The sequence below is a fragment of the Castanea sativa genome, chromosome 1 (assembly GCF_040712315.1).
Source record: "Castanea sativa cultivar Marrone di Chiusa Pesio chromosome 1, ASM4071231v1".
In the NCBI taxonomy this organism is placed as follows: Eukaryota; Viridiplantae; Streptophyta; class Magnoliopsida; order Fagales; family Fagaceae; genus Castanea; species Castanea sativa.
Window position 1 is genome coordinate 70,007,307 of NC_134013.1, and position 16,349 is coordinate 70,023,655.

Genomic DNA, 16,349 nt, shown 5'->3' on the forward strand with positions numbered 1-16,349 from the left:
CCTATGGCATTTGGTTTTTGTAGGCATCGTGCTTTTATATCTAATCCAAATGTCTACAACTTCCAAAGCTCTAATCCATTGTATGGTATTGCCGTATTGGGGCTTAGGCTTTTGGAGGGTTTGAAAATTATGTGGCTTTCTGAGAGAGTGTGAAATTCATATATATAATAGTTAACTTCATTAAACATAACGAAAGAAAATTCCCTTTTGTGCCGGACTGCTGGTACTTTTCTGTGTAAGGGAATTTGGCCGCTAGTGACATTACTATGAATAAATTGGTCAAAAATCAGCTTGTGTTTTAAATGTTGAATGATCTACAGTAGGCTAAGAGAAAAATTCATGAATCATTAAGAGCTTGTCATCAAAAGCAAGGAACTGTATTCCAGGGCTCCTACATCCTATGCTTAATTTTTACTTCTAGCAGGCTCACAAAAGGTTCAGAATTCAGGTTTAGTACCCCAATTTCACAATGATTGATTAACAAGCATATCTTACCATCAAAGACAACTCCATCAACAAACCACTGATGACCATCTGTAGGACTCCTCTTATATACGCCCTTATATTTGTAGATAGTCCAATTGACATATGTGGATTTACAAAACTGTAAAAATGGTCCACCGATAGCTATGATTACAAACTCCAGCAAAGGTGTGGCTAAAGACGCAAGGATGACAGAAAAATAAGGATTAGGAGGGCTAGAGAAATGGGGTTTGTGCCTTGTAAAAGGATTCAAAAGCCAAATCTGTGAATCAGAACTTTTTTTCTCATCTTCCATGACAAAGTACCTGCAGGAGACACCAGAACATCTTTTGCCAACAAGGCTCGGCAGTATTGCCTTGTACAATCTTTTCTCAAACATGCTAAAGAAGTAACAAACTCTCTTCGCAGTTGATTTTAAGAAGACAAGTGGAGGTTGGGATTCCATAAAGTCTTGCTTGTGTGCTGCAACATACAACCTCCATGGCTCCATCCACTACAGAAGCAGCCAAAATAGTCTATGAGATGGTTGACAATTACTATTGTCAACCATCCTTTTCTTCTTTTTTCTAGGCCCCCTGAGATTCATGTCACTTCCCCCTTGCAACAACATGCCTTCCCACAAAAAAGAAACTATTGATCAAATTTTATGCATGACACCAAATAAACATCTTACAGTTCTACGTTCATAATAATAGTATCTTATTGTTTTTAACCGAATTTTATATATGACACTAAATAAACATCTAATAGTATATTATTGTTTTTAACCTCTATCAGGCAATACCAATCAAAGAAGTGCAAAACTACACATATGTAGAACTTAAAACATCCTTTGAGGTGTAAGGCATAGCATAACTGATTATTGAGCTACATTTTGTTTTTTTAGGGACAATGACAAAATCTCACAATAAGCGCAACATAAATTCTAGTCATTCTAACATTTCTTCAAACATATCGTACCCATACTCTGTACACACAAAAAAAAAAAAAAACAAAAAATCAAGCATGCACCATTTCTAGCAAATGACATATTGAAATAATAAATCCCCATATAAATTAAATGACAGATGGCAATAGTAATATGAAAAAAAAAAATTAAAACTTTACATCAAAAGCTGTTCATTATTTGGGACACAACAAAAAGCAAAATAGAAACACGACAGTCAACAAAACCTTAAATGTCTGAAAGACAAAAAAAATATGAAAAAGAAGAAAGGGACCCCAGTTATCCTTGTAGGAAATTCTCTTCAATGATCACCCAGGAAATGAAAAGCAAAAAATATGGATAGCCTTTAAAGTCTTGCCAAAATGATTAAGTAGGGTGCATGAACAATAAGAAATCCTGACTAGTCATCATAGAGAGCATCCACACTGCCAGACAGATTTGGAAAATACCAGAACGGAGCACCTGAGGAAGCACGTGTGATAGGTTGAGGGGGAGGACTCGGGAAAGGCTTGGGATCTCTATCATCCAGGAAATGTAAGGTGCATATACCATCTGAAATTCCAAGATTGTATATGCAATTCATGGGCTGTCGGCTACCACTCCATTTGGTTACATTGCTAAATCCAGAGCTCCTATGCCTCAGAAACAAATCTTGATCATTGAAGTTCTCCATCTTCACCCATTTCATCATTGAAAAATTTAGCTCAAAAACTTGAAATTGCTCTCTTTGAATTTGTGGTCCATTTCTACAAATCATCAAGAGCTTGTCATCTAAAGCAAGCAACTGTAGGTTAACTTCAAAGCTTCTATATCCCATGCTTTCTATTTCCAGCATGGCCACATAAGGGTGGGGATTCAGTTTCCGTACCACCCCAATTTCACCATGATTGGTTAACAAGTATATCTTACCATTGAAGACAGCTCCATCTAATAACCACCGAGAATAGTCAGTAAAATGGTCCTTAAATAAGTCTCTGTAATCATAGACAGTCCAGTTGACATCTGTGGATTTACGGAACTGTAAAAAAAATACATCGATAGCTATGATAACAAACTCCTGCAAAGGCGTGGCTAAAGACGCAAGGATGATAGATAAATAAGGATTAGGAGGGCTAGAGAAACGGAGTTCATGTCTTGTAAAAGGATTCAAAAACCAAATCTGAGAATCAGCACTTTTTTTCTTGTCTTCCATGACAAAGTAGCCACAAGAGACACCAGAACATCTTTTGCCAACAAGGTCCAGCAGTATTGCCTTGTACAACTTTTGATCAAAGATGCTATAGAAGTAACAAGTTCTCCTAGCATAGGATGATACTAAAACAAGAAGTGGGGGTTGGGATGCCATAAACTCTTTCCTATGCGCTCCAACATATAACCTCCATCCTTTGCAGACACAGCCGATCATGAGATAGTCTATAACACCTAGCGACTTTGTTATCAAATCAAGCAAAGCCTCAGGGAGCTCCGACCATGGCCTGCAATTACTATTGTCAACCATTCCTTTCTTCTTCCTTCTAGACCCCTTGAGATTCCTGTCACTGCCCCTATGCAGCACCATACCAACCTTCCCACAATAACAAAATATTGATCAAAATCTACATATGACACAAAATAAACATCTACCGATCTATGCGCTTGTGCTAGACTTAAGAGCATATTATATTATTTATCTTAGAAGATGTCAACCACTTTTAAGAATTTATTAGGACACATAAAATCAGCACCACTATATACTAACATTTTTTTAGGCACAATTGCAAAAATATCACAAGAAACACATATTTTACTCATTCTAACATTTCTTCAAACATATAGCACCCATTTTCTGTACACAAATACACAAACAATGATCTCAAGCTTGCACCATTTGTAGAACATGATATATCAACATAATAATAAAACCCCATATTAAATAAGATGGCAGATGGCAGTAGGAATATAAAACAAACATGATATATGACTCAAAAAAATTTCTTTGGCTTTCCTACGGTTTTGCCAGCCCCAAACAGAGGAAAAGCCCATAAAAAATTGATATTTGAAAATATATATATATATATATATACATATTTCATTAGTTAAGTAAAGTACCTGCTTCGAAATTCTTTGTGAAAACACAAGCGAACTTCTATTCTTTTTTCTGGGGGTAATTTTTGTTGCTTATATAAAGCAAAAAAAAAAAAGCCGCTCAAATTATTATTTTGGAGGTTCAGTGGTGTCATTTTCCCGCCATGTATTTCGTGGTATAATTTTTTGATAAACCCAAAAATTGTTTTTTTTTTTTCAACGAAATGAAAAATGTAATAATGGAAAATTTTGGATAAACAAAATGTTGTTAGAGTGTGGAGCAAAAATTTTTAGTATTTAACACTTCAAAAAGTTATTTTATCTATTTTAATATACAATTTTACAACATACTCTACATTAATTCTCTTATTTTTTCTATAGGCAAACATTATTCATTTTTTATTAATTTTTTTTCTCACTTTCTCTCTTCCTCTTTGCCACAAAACCCAACAAAAGGTATAATTTTTGTTTTTATCCTTTTTTACTGCAGTGAACTGTCAAGACTAGCAATTCAACGTAGCAAGTTGCCAAAAAAGTTTGGCTTTGGCATCATTGATGTTAGCCTCTTTTTGGTGTTTAAGTGATACAATAGCTAAAAAAAATGATTTTTTCTTGTAATAAATTTTGGATTTTACTTTTATTTATAATTTATTTGCATAGTATTAATAAAAAAAAGGGGTAAATTACATACTTGTTCTCTATCATTTACATTATATTTCAATTTAGTCCCTAACCTTTCAATGGTGTGTCAATTTAGTTCCTGCTGTTATCTTTTGGAGGGAAAAATCCGACGTGTCAAACAGCCTAAATTAAAAAAAAAAAATTGCCACATCAACTGCCACCTAGACTAACATATCAGTCTTTTTTTTGGTAGAGAACACGTCAGTTTTTTTATAAAAAAACCCAAATCAAATCTTTTTAATTTGATTCAGAATTTTGTTTGTTTCATTAAATAGGGCCAGTCATAGTTCCATGTAAAACACTCTCCCTAAAATCCAAAATCTCTTCTCCTCCCTTCCAGCAGCGCCTTCTCCTTCCTTCTAGCGGCGCTAGGTTCATCCCTCTATCTCACTCTCTCTCTCTCTCTCTCTCTGAGTAATCCAAACAACAATAAAACACTCCCAAAATCATTCTTTATCCAACAAAATGATTCATTCTGATTGTGACACAGGTTTTATACAACAAAATAATTCTGCACTTAAAGGGAAAAAAATCCAATGAAGTCATATGAAGAGCAATAATTTATTCAAACAATTGGGTATCAAGAAAATTTTATTTAAACGAAGAAAAGTTCAAACACAACTGAACACAAAACAAGATAAAAAAGAGAATACAACAAATCAAATCTATCTACAAAAGACCAAGAGGCCTCCTCTGATGCCAACTTTCTTTGCTCTGCCACAATAACTGGTAGGATCTGCAAATCTTCAAAAAAGAGGAGTAGCTTTACATAGCTTTCAAAAAAGAGTAGGTAGGATGACTACTTAAATCCAAAGCTCCTTAAGGCTAAATAAAACTTCTCTCACAGCAAGCAGAATGATCGTTGTTTTATGAGATAAGTCTAGCTAAAGTCACAACCAAGTAAGAGGTCTGCCATTTCTTGCTTTACACAAAATACCACCTCTGTCTTCCCTTGTTGCTCCTATATCCACGAGTATAGAATTGCTTGAAAATCTGGAAAAAAAAAGTGTCATAAAAAAATGTCACAGCAAATCAGCAATATTACCAAGAAGATTCTACTGAAAGACAGAGATATTACTAGCAAATCGACTCCATCGGCCCTCAGATTGGCAAATCCGTCAACCCTCAGATCCAGTCGTTGCCGTCAGTCATCACCTTCGGTATAATTTCTGGCCACCGTAGTGCTTCACCTTTCTCTCTAGAGGACCAAACGTGAAGCAATCATGATTGTGAGTAAGAGATTTTTATTGTTTATTGAGGAAAGGGAGTTTTTGTTGTTGATAGACGTGAGTTAGGTATTCAATTATTGTTTTTTTTTTCTAATTTAATTTTTTTTTGACATTTTATCAAATAAAATTACAAATGTTGACATGTTAGTCTAGGTGGTAGTTGATGTGGCAACAATTTTTTTTTTTTAAGCCGTTTGACACATTAGACTTTTCCATCCAATAGATAACGGTAGGGATTAAATTAACACAACATTAAAAGGTTAGGGACTAATTTAACACAATTAAAAGGTTAGGGACTAAATTGAAATCTGGTGTATAGGATAGGAACCATTTTTGTAGTTTACCCAAAAAATAAAATACATATAGTAATTTTTATATTAAATTTTTTACGAGAAGTTTAAAAGCTAGTTTATTTTCAAATAATTAAAAGTTAAGTTATTTGTAAAAAATAAAAAATAAAGAAACACTAAGACAAAAGGCAACAATTTTTTAAACAAAACTGAAATTCCAAACACAGAGAGGGATGTGGGAAATCCAAAATGACCTTCAAACAAAACTAATTCACCCAAAATGACTCGTTTGCTCAAGTTTATTTTCAATTTATTCAACTTCTCTAGTTTGAAGTCTTTTAAAATGTTATGTGAAAGCTTAATTAGTGTGAAAAGTTAATGCTTGTTTAGACTCCCAATTTTAAATTATACCTTAATTATTTTTACTCTAACTTATCTAAGTGCGAAAAATACGAAACAAGAGTAAAACACACGCAATAAATCGAGACACTACTCTAAGCTATAAGCAAGTACAATGTGCAATAAATGTAAAACTTAAAGAGTAAGGAAGAGAGATGCAAACACAAGATAATACCAAGACGTGTTATCGAAGAAAAAACCGAAGTACTCAGCAAAAAACCTCTCTATGGCTCTCCAAGCCAAAATCGATCCACTAGTGAATAAATTGGAGTACATGAATATCAAAAAGACTCTTCAAGTCTAATCTATCCAATGTACTTGAGCCCTCCAAGCTCCTATTACCAACATGCAACAAACTTCTCAGAGTCTTGTCTTCACCAGTTATCTGGATCCCGCAATTCCGCTCAATTGCATCTGCCACTCAATGGCTTCTTCCAATACTTCCCAAAGGCACCAAAACTTTTCTCAACACTCAAAATGAGTGATGTAAGTGTTTAAGCTAAGAACCTCTCAAGGATGTGTAAATGGAAAGATCGAAGTAGATGGAAACTTTAGAGAAATGATGTAGAGAATTGTGGGTAAAACAATCTCTAACTCTCAAGTGTTTGGCTAGGGTTTCTATCTCAAAAGTTTCTTTAGAAAATACTCATTCTTCTTCTTACATTTCATGAGTAATGAGGATTTATATAGTGTTAGTAAAGAATGGAAAAAGTCACACTCCAAAAAGTAACAGGCAGTGGGTTTCGCGAGTCACTTGTGACTTGGCCTAAGTTGCGAGTCACTCGCGAAAAACCAGCTTGTCAAAGACTCTTTAAATCCCAGCGTGTGCTTCTCACATGACTTATTTCGTGGGTCATCAGTTGCGAGTCAATCGCGAGTCCAATCGTGAAAACTACCTCTTCACAGATTCTTCACTAAACTCTCACACACAAACACAACCCTTATATTAAATCCCACAAAAATACTGGGACATGATTCAACAAAATTACAATTAAATTTGATATGGAATTATAGCCAACAAAAATTCATAGTCATAAATCACAACTTTATATTATGTTTTATTAATAAATCTTGTAACTTAACTGACAATAAAAAAATTCTAACTTTTCCTACCTAAAAATTAAATGTATTATAACTGCATTGTGTGTGTATATACATCCAAATTGTTACCCAAAAAAATGTAATATAATCGCAATTGTGTTAGGACATCTTGTGATATGGATGCTGTAGAAATTCGGCCGGAGGAATGAAAGATTTATTTCAATGTTAAGGGCTCATAAGCCCAATATCTACTACGTTACCGGTTGGCTTAAAATGCCCATATATTAATATTCTTCATCTCACAAATTAGGCAAAAATTTCATAACGCTCCTCATCAAAGTTCACCGCAACCGAAGAGGGCTGTTAATGCTATATTCTACTCTTGAATGGGTAAAGAGAATGAATCAATCTGAAGATGCATATTCAATTCAACCATCAATATCATTCTCCCTTTCTTCTAAAAAAAAATTTAAAAGTTCAGTTTAATAGTCCATTTGGTCAAAAATTAGCCTAATATCCGATTAACTCTACTCTTCTTCCCTTGCTTCCCCTCTCTTCCCTCTCAATCTAAATAGGCTATAACTGAAAAATAAAACATACAATAACTTTTAAAGACTATAATTTTTTTTTAAAAATAACTAATTAAACATGTGTGAAGAGACTAATGTATTATTATTTGTTCTAGTATATGTAGAAGCTCGACAAGACCAATGGCATTTTGCTTTTTGTGGGCATCCTGCTTGGATGTTTCCAAATTATTACTTCAACTTCCAATCCATTGTATGGTATTGGGTCTTAGACTTTTGGTAGGGTTTGAAATTTATGTGGCTTTTTGGGTGAGTTTGGAAATTATGTTTATAATAATAACATTATTAACATGCCATTATATTATTATTAACCAATGCTTTAAGAACATTCGTTAACATGACCCTTAACTGAACAATGGTAGCACTTCAACAACAAATAAATAAACTAATCAGAAAATTGCACGAGAAAGTTGGACAATATATATACCATGATTTTTTTTAACTATTTTATTTTTTTATCTAAATATAAAATCTTATAATTATAGTAATTATTAATATATATTTATTATGATAGTGTAATTGTGTTTGTATATGAAATTATAGTCTATTTTAAATTATAAAAATATAATGTATTAGGATTTTAATAGAAGGATTAAACATATAATAAAATTCAAATTCAATTGGAAACATATTGTCTATTATATTAGCTTCAGTGATATAGTCTATTATATTAGAATAATAACTTGTAAAACTACTTTCAAAGCTATCCTCTATGGCTTCCATCTATAATTTGGGTCTGGTTATTTTGACAGATGGGGCCTGATGGGTCTTGGGCTTGCTCTATCTATTTTTTATTTTTTTGGATATAAGATAAAATTTTACTTTAGCCTAATCTAAGTGTAAATGTGTGTGAAACTTCCTTGTAGAGACTTGAACCTCGACCCTTGCGCCCCACACTCCACAAGTTTTTATACTTGTGGAGTGACCACCGCACCAAGCGTGTGCGGTGGTATTTTTTTGGGGAGTTTAATCTTTTTAGTGTTTCTCCTTATTTTAGCTATGGAACAGCCAAACTTTGGGCTGATCTTTTGGGCTAAAGAGAGGAGCATTAATGAAGGCAGATTGAACTTTTGAAGTCCTCCATCTTTTGTTTCATCTTTTCTGTTAGCCTGTTATTAGACAAGGGCCAGCTCTACGAACCTAAATAAATTAGAATTTTAATATATAGCATTTGCTCTATTATAATTGTCTTTTATTATTAAACTAAAATATCAATTAGTTTATAGTGTATACAGAATTCAAGTTTTAAATCTCTAATTCAATGATAAAATACTTTATCATTTATGCTAATTAAAATACACAATTGTTTCCAAATGTTTGAATGAATTGCAATTTACCTCAAAAAATAAATATTTATTTTCCTTTATCTACGTCCACAAGTGGGGTGGTGGTGGTGAACTCACAAAAGCAGGTCTACTGACCTAACAATAATAAAACCGAACTTACGAAAGATTAAAATATATATCTAAAAAAAGAAAAAGAATAAAAGGCTGCAGCAGCCCAAGAGTTACAAATTAAGAAAGGGAAATGAAAAGCAACAAAATATATATTAAGCTTCAAGCCCTTAACAAAATGATTTGATTAAGTAGGGTACATGATCAATATGTAATCCCAACTAGTCAAAAGAGATAGCATCCACATTGCAAGACAGATAAAGGGAAGGGAACATGAACAATAAGAAATCCTAACTAGTTAAGTAGTTATAAGAGAGAGCGTCTACGTTGCAAGACAGATTTGGGAAATACCAGGATGGAAAACTTAAGGCAGCATCTGGGACAGATATTCTGCACCTTGGAACTACAAACTTTGATGCAAAGTAAGTATCACATTCTTCTTTCATGATAGGGAAAGATTCGGGAAAGTTTGAGAATTTACCATCCAAGAAATGTAAGGTGTATTCGTCTTTCAAAAAAAGATTGTAAATGCAATTCATGGGTTGTTGGCTACCCCTCCATTTGGTTATGTTGCTAAATCCTGAAGTATTAGGACTTAGAAACAAAGCGTGATCTTTCAAGTTCTGCATCTTCACCCATTTCATCTTCACAAAATTTAGCTCATAAACTTCAAATTTCCATTGAAATGAGTATGTTCTACGAATCATTAAGAGCTTGTCATTGAAAGCAAGCAAATGCATTCCATAGCTCCAATCTCCAATGCTTTTTACTTCCAGCAGGGTCACATAAGGATGAGAATTCAGGTTTAGCACCCCAATTTCACCATGATTGGTTAAAACGTATATCTTACCCTTGAACACAACTCCATCTTCAAAAAACGTCTCATTCAAGTCTGTAGAACTGCTAAAAAACGTGTCATTCAAATCAAGGACAGTCCAATTGACATCTGTGGATCTACAAAATTGTAAAACTGGGTCAATAGCTACGATAATGAACTCCCGCGAAGGTGTAGCTAAAGACGCAAGGATGACAGCACGATAAGGCTTAGGAGGGCAAGGAAAACGGTGTTCATGTCTTGTAAAATAATTCAGAAGCCAAATTGGAGAATCTTTCCTTTCTTTATTATATTTCATGATCATGTACCCACAAGTTAACCCAGAAGTTGGTTTGCCAACAAGGTTAGGCAATGTTGCCTTGTACAACCTTTGATCAAAGATGTCATTGAAGTAACAAGCTCTCTTAGCATGATCTGATAAGAAGACAACAAGCGGAGGTTGGGACATCATAAACTCTTGCCTGTGCGCTACAACATACAACCTCCATCTTCTGCAGACGTAGCCAAGCATTAGATATTCTATAGCACCTAGTGGCTTCGTTATCTAATCAAGCAAACCCACAAGGAGCTCTGACTATGGCCTCCAATTACTATTGTCAACCATTTTTTTCTTCTTACTTCTAGAACCCTTGAGATTCATGTCACTACGCCCTCGCAGCGCCATGCCTACTTTGCCACAAAGAGAATATAGATCAGGTGATCGTGCATATGGTTCTACATTCATAATAGAATCTTATTTCTTTTCTTTTTTAAACCCAATTTTCCACATTACATGCTTGTGCAAGACATTTGAACTTAACATTATATCATGTTCTACTTGGGCCAAAATATCAGCATCCAACACTCTTATCAGGCAAAACTAATTTCAAGTAGCAGAAAAAAAACATAGAACCAAGCTCAAAATTTCACACATAAGCGGATACTTAAAACATGCTCTGAGGTACAAGTCATAATAATAATAATAATAATAATAAAATTGATTATTGAGCTACATTTTATTTTTCAGACATAGATTCTATTCAAACATTTTTTAGACATATAGATTCAATTCTCTCAGCCCCTAGACAGAGGGAATGTGCATAACAAATCTGATATTAAAAAGCTTTTAAAGAAACAAAATATTTGGTTAAGAACCTGCTTCGAAGTTTTATGTGAAAACCCAAGCGACCACCTTCAATTCCTGAAGTAAAATGATCAGGTGACTGTAGCTTCTGTTTTTTGTTTTATAGTTTTGGTTGGTAATTTATGTTGCTTGTGACAACTTATTTAAGTACAGCTAAATGCCGCTCAATTTTCAATTTTGACGGTTCATTGGTCTAGTTTTCACGCCATGTATTTCGTGTCATTGATTTTTGGATAAACCCAAAAATGTCTAAACTTTTTGGATAAACTAAATAGTAAAAAGAACTTAATTAAGGGAATTTTTCAATATGTTATTATTCAAATCCTCTCTAATTTCTATATATTATGCTACAATTAACAGATTGTAAGTGGTGAAAGAAAAGTAGTAAATTCATGTACTAGTGACAGATAACTAATCATAATTAAACACATAAAACAATTGTGGCAAAAAGTGATGAAAGAGAGAGAATAAACATTACTCAGGCTACTGATGATGCCAAAGTCGTCAGCTATCTATGTTCGTCCAGACAGCATCGAATCCTCATCACTGAACCTGCAAAATGTGAGGTAAAGCTCTCTTCAGGTGGTCACCAATGTGGTGCCTACCACAGGGCCTCTGATGATTAAGTCAGTAAATGAAACTTTCTGGGAAATGAAAGAGCTCAAAGTATCAAAATTATGTATGCTAAAGTGTACTTCAGTTGAGTGTATCTACTTGGTCCGATCCTGATGAACCTGTATATATAGCTTCACTGTTTCTAGCCGTTGTGGCTTTAATTCTTTGTGAAAACACAAGTGACCTCCTATTCTTTTTTCTGGGGGTAATTTTTGTTGCTTATATAAAGCAAAAAAAAGCAACTCAAATTTTTATTTTGGAGGTTCAGTGGTGTCATTTTCCCGCTATGTATTTCGTGGTATAATTTTTCGATAAACCCAAAAAATGTTTTTTTTTTCAATGAAATAAAAAATGTAATAATGGAAAATTTTGGATAAACAAAATGTTGTTAGGGTGTGGAGCTAAAATTTTTAGTATTTAACGCTTCAAAAATTTATTTCATCTATTTTAATACATAATTTTATAACATACTCTACATCAACTCTCTTATTTTTTCTATAGGCAAACATTATTCATTTTTTATTAATTTTTTTCACTTTTTCTCTCTTCCTCTTTGCCACAAAACCCAACAAAAGGCATAATTTTTTTTTAATCCTTTCTTACTGCAGTGAACTGTCAAGACTAGTAATTCAATGTAATAAGTTGCCAAAAAAGTTTGGCTTTGTCATGATTGACGTTGGGCTCTTTTTGGTATTTAAGGTGATAAAATAGCTATAAAAAAAATGATTTTTTTTTTCTTGTAATACATTTTGGATTTTACTTTTATTTATAATTTATTTGAATAGCATTAATAAAAAAAATAAAATACATATAGTAATTTTTATATTAAATTTTTGACGAAAAGTTTAAAAGCTAGTTTATTTTCAAATAATTAAAAGTTAATTATTTGTAAAAAAAAAAAAAAAAAAAAAAAAAAAAAACTAAGACAATAGACAACAAATTTTGAAACAAAACTGAAATCCCAAACACATACAGGGATGTCAGAAAGCCAAAATGTCCTCCAAATAGAACTAATTCACCCAAAATGACTCATTTACTCAAGTTTATTTTCAATTTATTCAAATTCTTTAGTTTGAAGTCTTTTAGAATGTTATGTGAAAGCTCAATTAGTATGAAAACATTAATGCGTGTTTAGACCCCAATTTTAAATTATGCCTTAATTGCTTTTACTTTAACTTATCTAAGTGCAGAACAAGAGTAAAGCACGCACAATAAACCGGTACACTACTCCAAGCCATAAGCAAGTACAATATGCAATAAATGTAAAGCTTAAAGAGTAGGGAAGAGAAATGCAAACACAAGATAACACTGAGACGTGTTATCGAAGAGGAAATCGCAGTACTCGGCAAAAAACCTCTCTGCAGCCTTCCAAGCCAAAATAGATCCACTAGTGAATAAGTTGGAGTACACGAATATCAAAAAGACCCTTCAAGCCCAATCTACCTAATGTACTTAAGCCCTCCAAGCTCCAGTTACTAACAGATAGGGCTGTAAATGAATCAAGTTGTTCATAAACAGCAAGGGCTTAGCTTGATAAAAAGCTCGTCCATGTTTGTTTGTATATAAACAAGCCAAGCTTAAGCTTTAGTTTTAGGCATGTTTAATAAACGAGCAGAGTCTAAGTAAAAAATATTGTTCATGAACAAGCTTGTGAATGCCAAGGCTCGATACAAAAGTAATAAAGTAAGTTGAGCCTAAGCTTATTTATGAATTTGGTAATAAAATTGATATGAGCTTGACAAGTAAGCTCATATCCTTTTAAGACTTTAATTAATTATAAGTTGAGACCACTCATCAAAACCAAATAGGCTAGATAATAAACTTGATATAGGCTTGATAATATACTTGTGTTAGAGATCAAGCTCAAAAACATGATACTGAGCTTGAGTTTGGGCTTGATATTGAGCTTGAGCTTGGCTTGACTAATGAATCAAGCCAAACCAAGCCGAGTTCAAGCTTTTATACTTTATAACGAGCTCAAGCTTGAACATTATTTGTAGGCTCGTATCAAGCCCAAGCCAAGCTTGAACATTCTACTTTTGTTGTCAAGCCAAACTTGAACATTCACTACTCAACAAAGCTCGGATTGTTTACAGTTCTACCAACAGACTTCTCGGAGTCTTGTCTTCGCTAGTTATCTGGATCCCACAATTTTCCTCGATTGTATCCGCCACTCAATGGCTTCTTCCAATGCTTCCCAAAAGCACCAAAACTTCTCTCAACACTCAAAATGAGTGAGGTAAGTATTTAGGCTAAGAACCTCTCAAGGATGTGTAAATAGAAAGGTGGGAGTAGATGGAAACTTTAGAGAACTGATGTAGAGGATTGTGGGTAAAACAATCTCTAACTCTCAAGTGTTTGGCTAAGGTTTCTCTCTCAAAAGTTTCTTCAATAATACTCACTCTTCTTCTTACATTTCTTGAGTAATGATGGTTTATATAGTGTTGGTAAAGAATGGAAAAAGTCACATTCCAAAAAGCAACAGGTAGTGGGTTTCATGGGTCACTTGCGACTTAGCCTGAGTCGCGAGTCACTCGCAAAAAACCAGCTTGTCAAAGGCTCTTCAAATTCCAGCGTTTGCTTCTCACATGGCTTATTTCGCGAGTCATCAGTTGCGAGTCAGTTGCAAGTCTAGTCGTGAAAACCACATCTTCATAGATTCTTCATTAAACTCTCACACACAAACACAGCCCTTACATTAAATCTCACAAAAATACTGGGAAATGATTGAACAAAATTACAATCAAATTTGATACGGAATTAAAGCCAACAAAAATACATAGTTGTAAATCACAACTTTATATTATGTTTTATTAAAAGTCTTATAACTTAACTGACATAAAAAAATTCTAACTTTTCCTCCCCAAAAATTAAATGTATTATAACTGCATTGTGTGTGTATATACATCCAAATTGTTACCCAAAAAATGTAATACAATCGCAATTGTGTTAGTTAGGACATCTTGTGATATGGATGCTGTAGAAATTCTGTCGGAGGCATTTTTTTTTTTTTTTTTGGTTAAAATACGATTTCATTCAAACAAACTAACCAGGAACTTTAGTTACAAAGCAAACCTTGTTCACATACAGACCAACAACATCCTCATCTAAAATACTTCTAATGTCCACAGATGGACAATTAAAATAAATAAACTCAGCATATTGATCAATACTCATCCTAGCTAACATATTCGCACAACGAATTGGCTTGGCGAAAACAATGCCTAAGCTGAACCTGTTGAAACCGAAGCATCAATTGCTTGTAGTCATCCAAAATTGGCGAAATAGCATTATTTTGATAGTTTTAGCATCAAGTTCAATAATTAGAGAATGAATGTTTAAGTTTCTGCAAATAATGAGACCCTCCCGAAACCCCCAAAGCTCAGCCTCAAAGCTAGTAGTCACCCCTATACACCTTGAAAACCCAGCAATCCACCTTCCATTCTCATCCCTAACCACTCCTCCACAACCTGCCAAACCCGGGTTACCCTTAGAAGCTCCATTTGTATTTAATTTTTTCCAACTTGCCTGCAGCTTCTCCCACCTATCTCTTTTAATGATGCTGCGAGTCAGGTCCCTAGGCGATGATGCACAGTACATAAACTCCATCCCTTGGTTTACAATCTCCTCAGCTAAATTTGGGCTTGAGTTTTTCCCTCTAAAAACACACCCATTTCCACTCTTCCATATATTCCATAATGCAAAAGGAAAGATCATCTTCCAAGGCAAAATCCCAGCAGTAACATAAGGAGTCAAATTCCCATTATAGACCAACCAATCCTGCAATTCTAGTCTCCAAAAATCTTGGTTTGAAGGCAACACACCCTACTGCCTCCAGATTGATTTGACCCAAGAACAATCCCTAAGAGCATGCATCACTATTTCTACTCCCTCTTGACAAATAGAACATGTATCATCAATTCCCATCCCTTTTCTGAAAAGGCAGCCCTTCACCCCTAAGCTGTTGTGAGCACACTACCACATAAAGGTTTTGATTCGAGGCAATGTATTTGCTTTCCAAATCCATTTAGCAGAGAAGGCAAAGTCTTGGGCATAACCATTAACAAGGCTATAAGCAATTTTGAGATCAAAAACACCTCTAGTATTGGTCCTCCATGCTAAACTATCCCTTCCTTTGCCTGTTAAAGGAATTGGAGTGGCTTGGATCATGAGTTTCACCTCTGAAGGGAGCACAAAAGAAATCTGATTAAAGTCCCACCCCGTATCCATCATAAGGTCTTCACTTCCCACTTGGATTCTTCACTGTTTAGAGGGCCTTGAATGAGATGCCGAAGGGGTCCTTTCTTAGTCCAATTCCCATACCAGAAGCTCAACTTGCTATCCTTACCAACCATCCACATTCTACCTGCATTGAACACTTCCCTACCTTTCTTCATCATTGCCCAAACTCGGGAACAAGGAAGCCTATTAGCATTAGGTGAAGCTAATCTTATGCTATTACAGTATTTAGCTCTTAGGACCTTAGCCCAAGGAGCTTCTTTTTCATTATTAAACCCCCAATTAAGTTTTGCAAGAAGGGCTACATTCCTTCCCTTAGCAGTTTGCAATCTGAGGTCACCTTCATCTTTGGGTCTTGCCACCTTTTGCCAACCAACCCCATGGACCTTCCTAGCTGTCTCCGAAGAACCCCAAAGGAAGTTG

General features: G+C 34.4%; 2 protein-coding genes across 2 annotated transcripts; both read right to left on the reverse strand.

Moving 5' to 3' along the window:
• Positions 1 to 1,829: 1,829 nt before the first annotated feature.
• On the reverse strand, positions 1,830 to 2,987 carry LOC142633209 (uncharacterized). Its single transcript, XM_075807454.1, has one exon. The coding sequence runs from the start codon at positions 2,985 to 2,987 to the stop codon at positions 1,830 to 1,832; it is 1,158 nt and encodes a 385-aa protein (XP_075663569.1).
• Positions 2,988 to 9,404: 6,417 nt separating this feature from the next.
• Positions 9,405 to 10,460, reverse strand: LOC142633225 (uncharacterized). Its single transcript, XM_075807456.1, has one exon. The coding sequence runs from the start codon at positions 10,458 to 10,460 to the stop codon at positions 9,405 to 9,407; it is 1,056 nt and encodes a 351-aa protein (XP_075663571.1).
• Between the last annotated feature and the right edge of the window lie 5,889 nt (positions 10,461 to 16,349).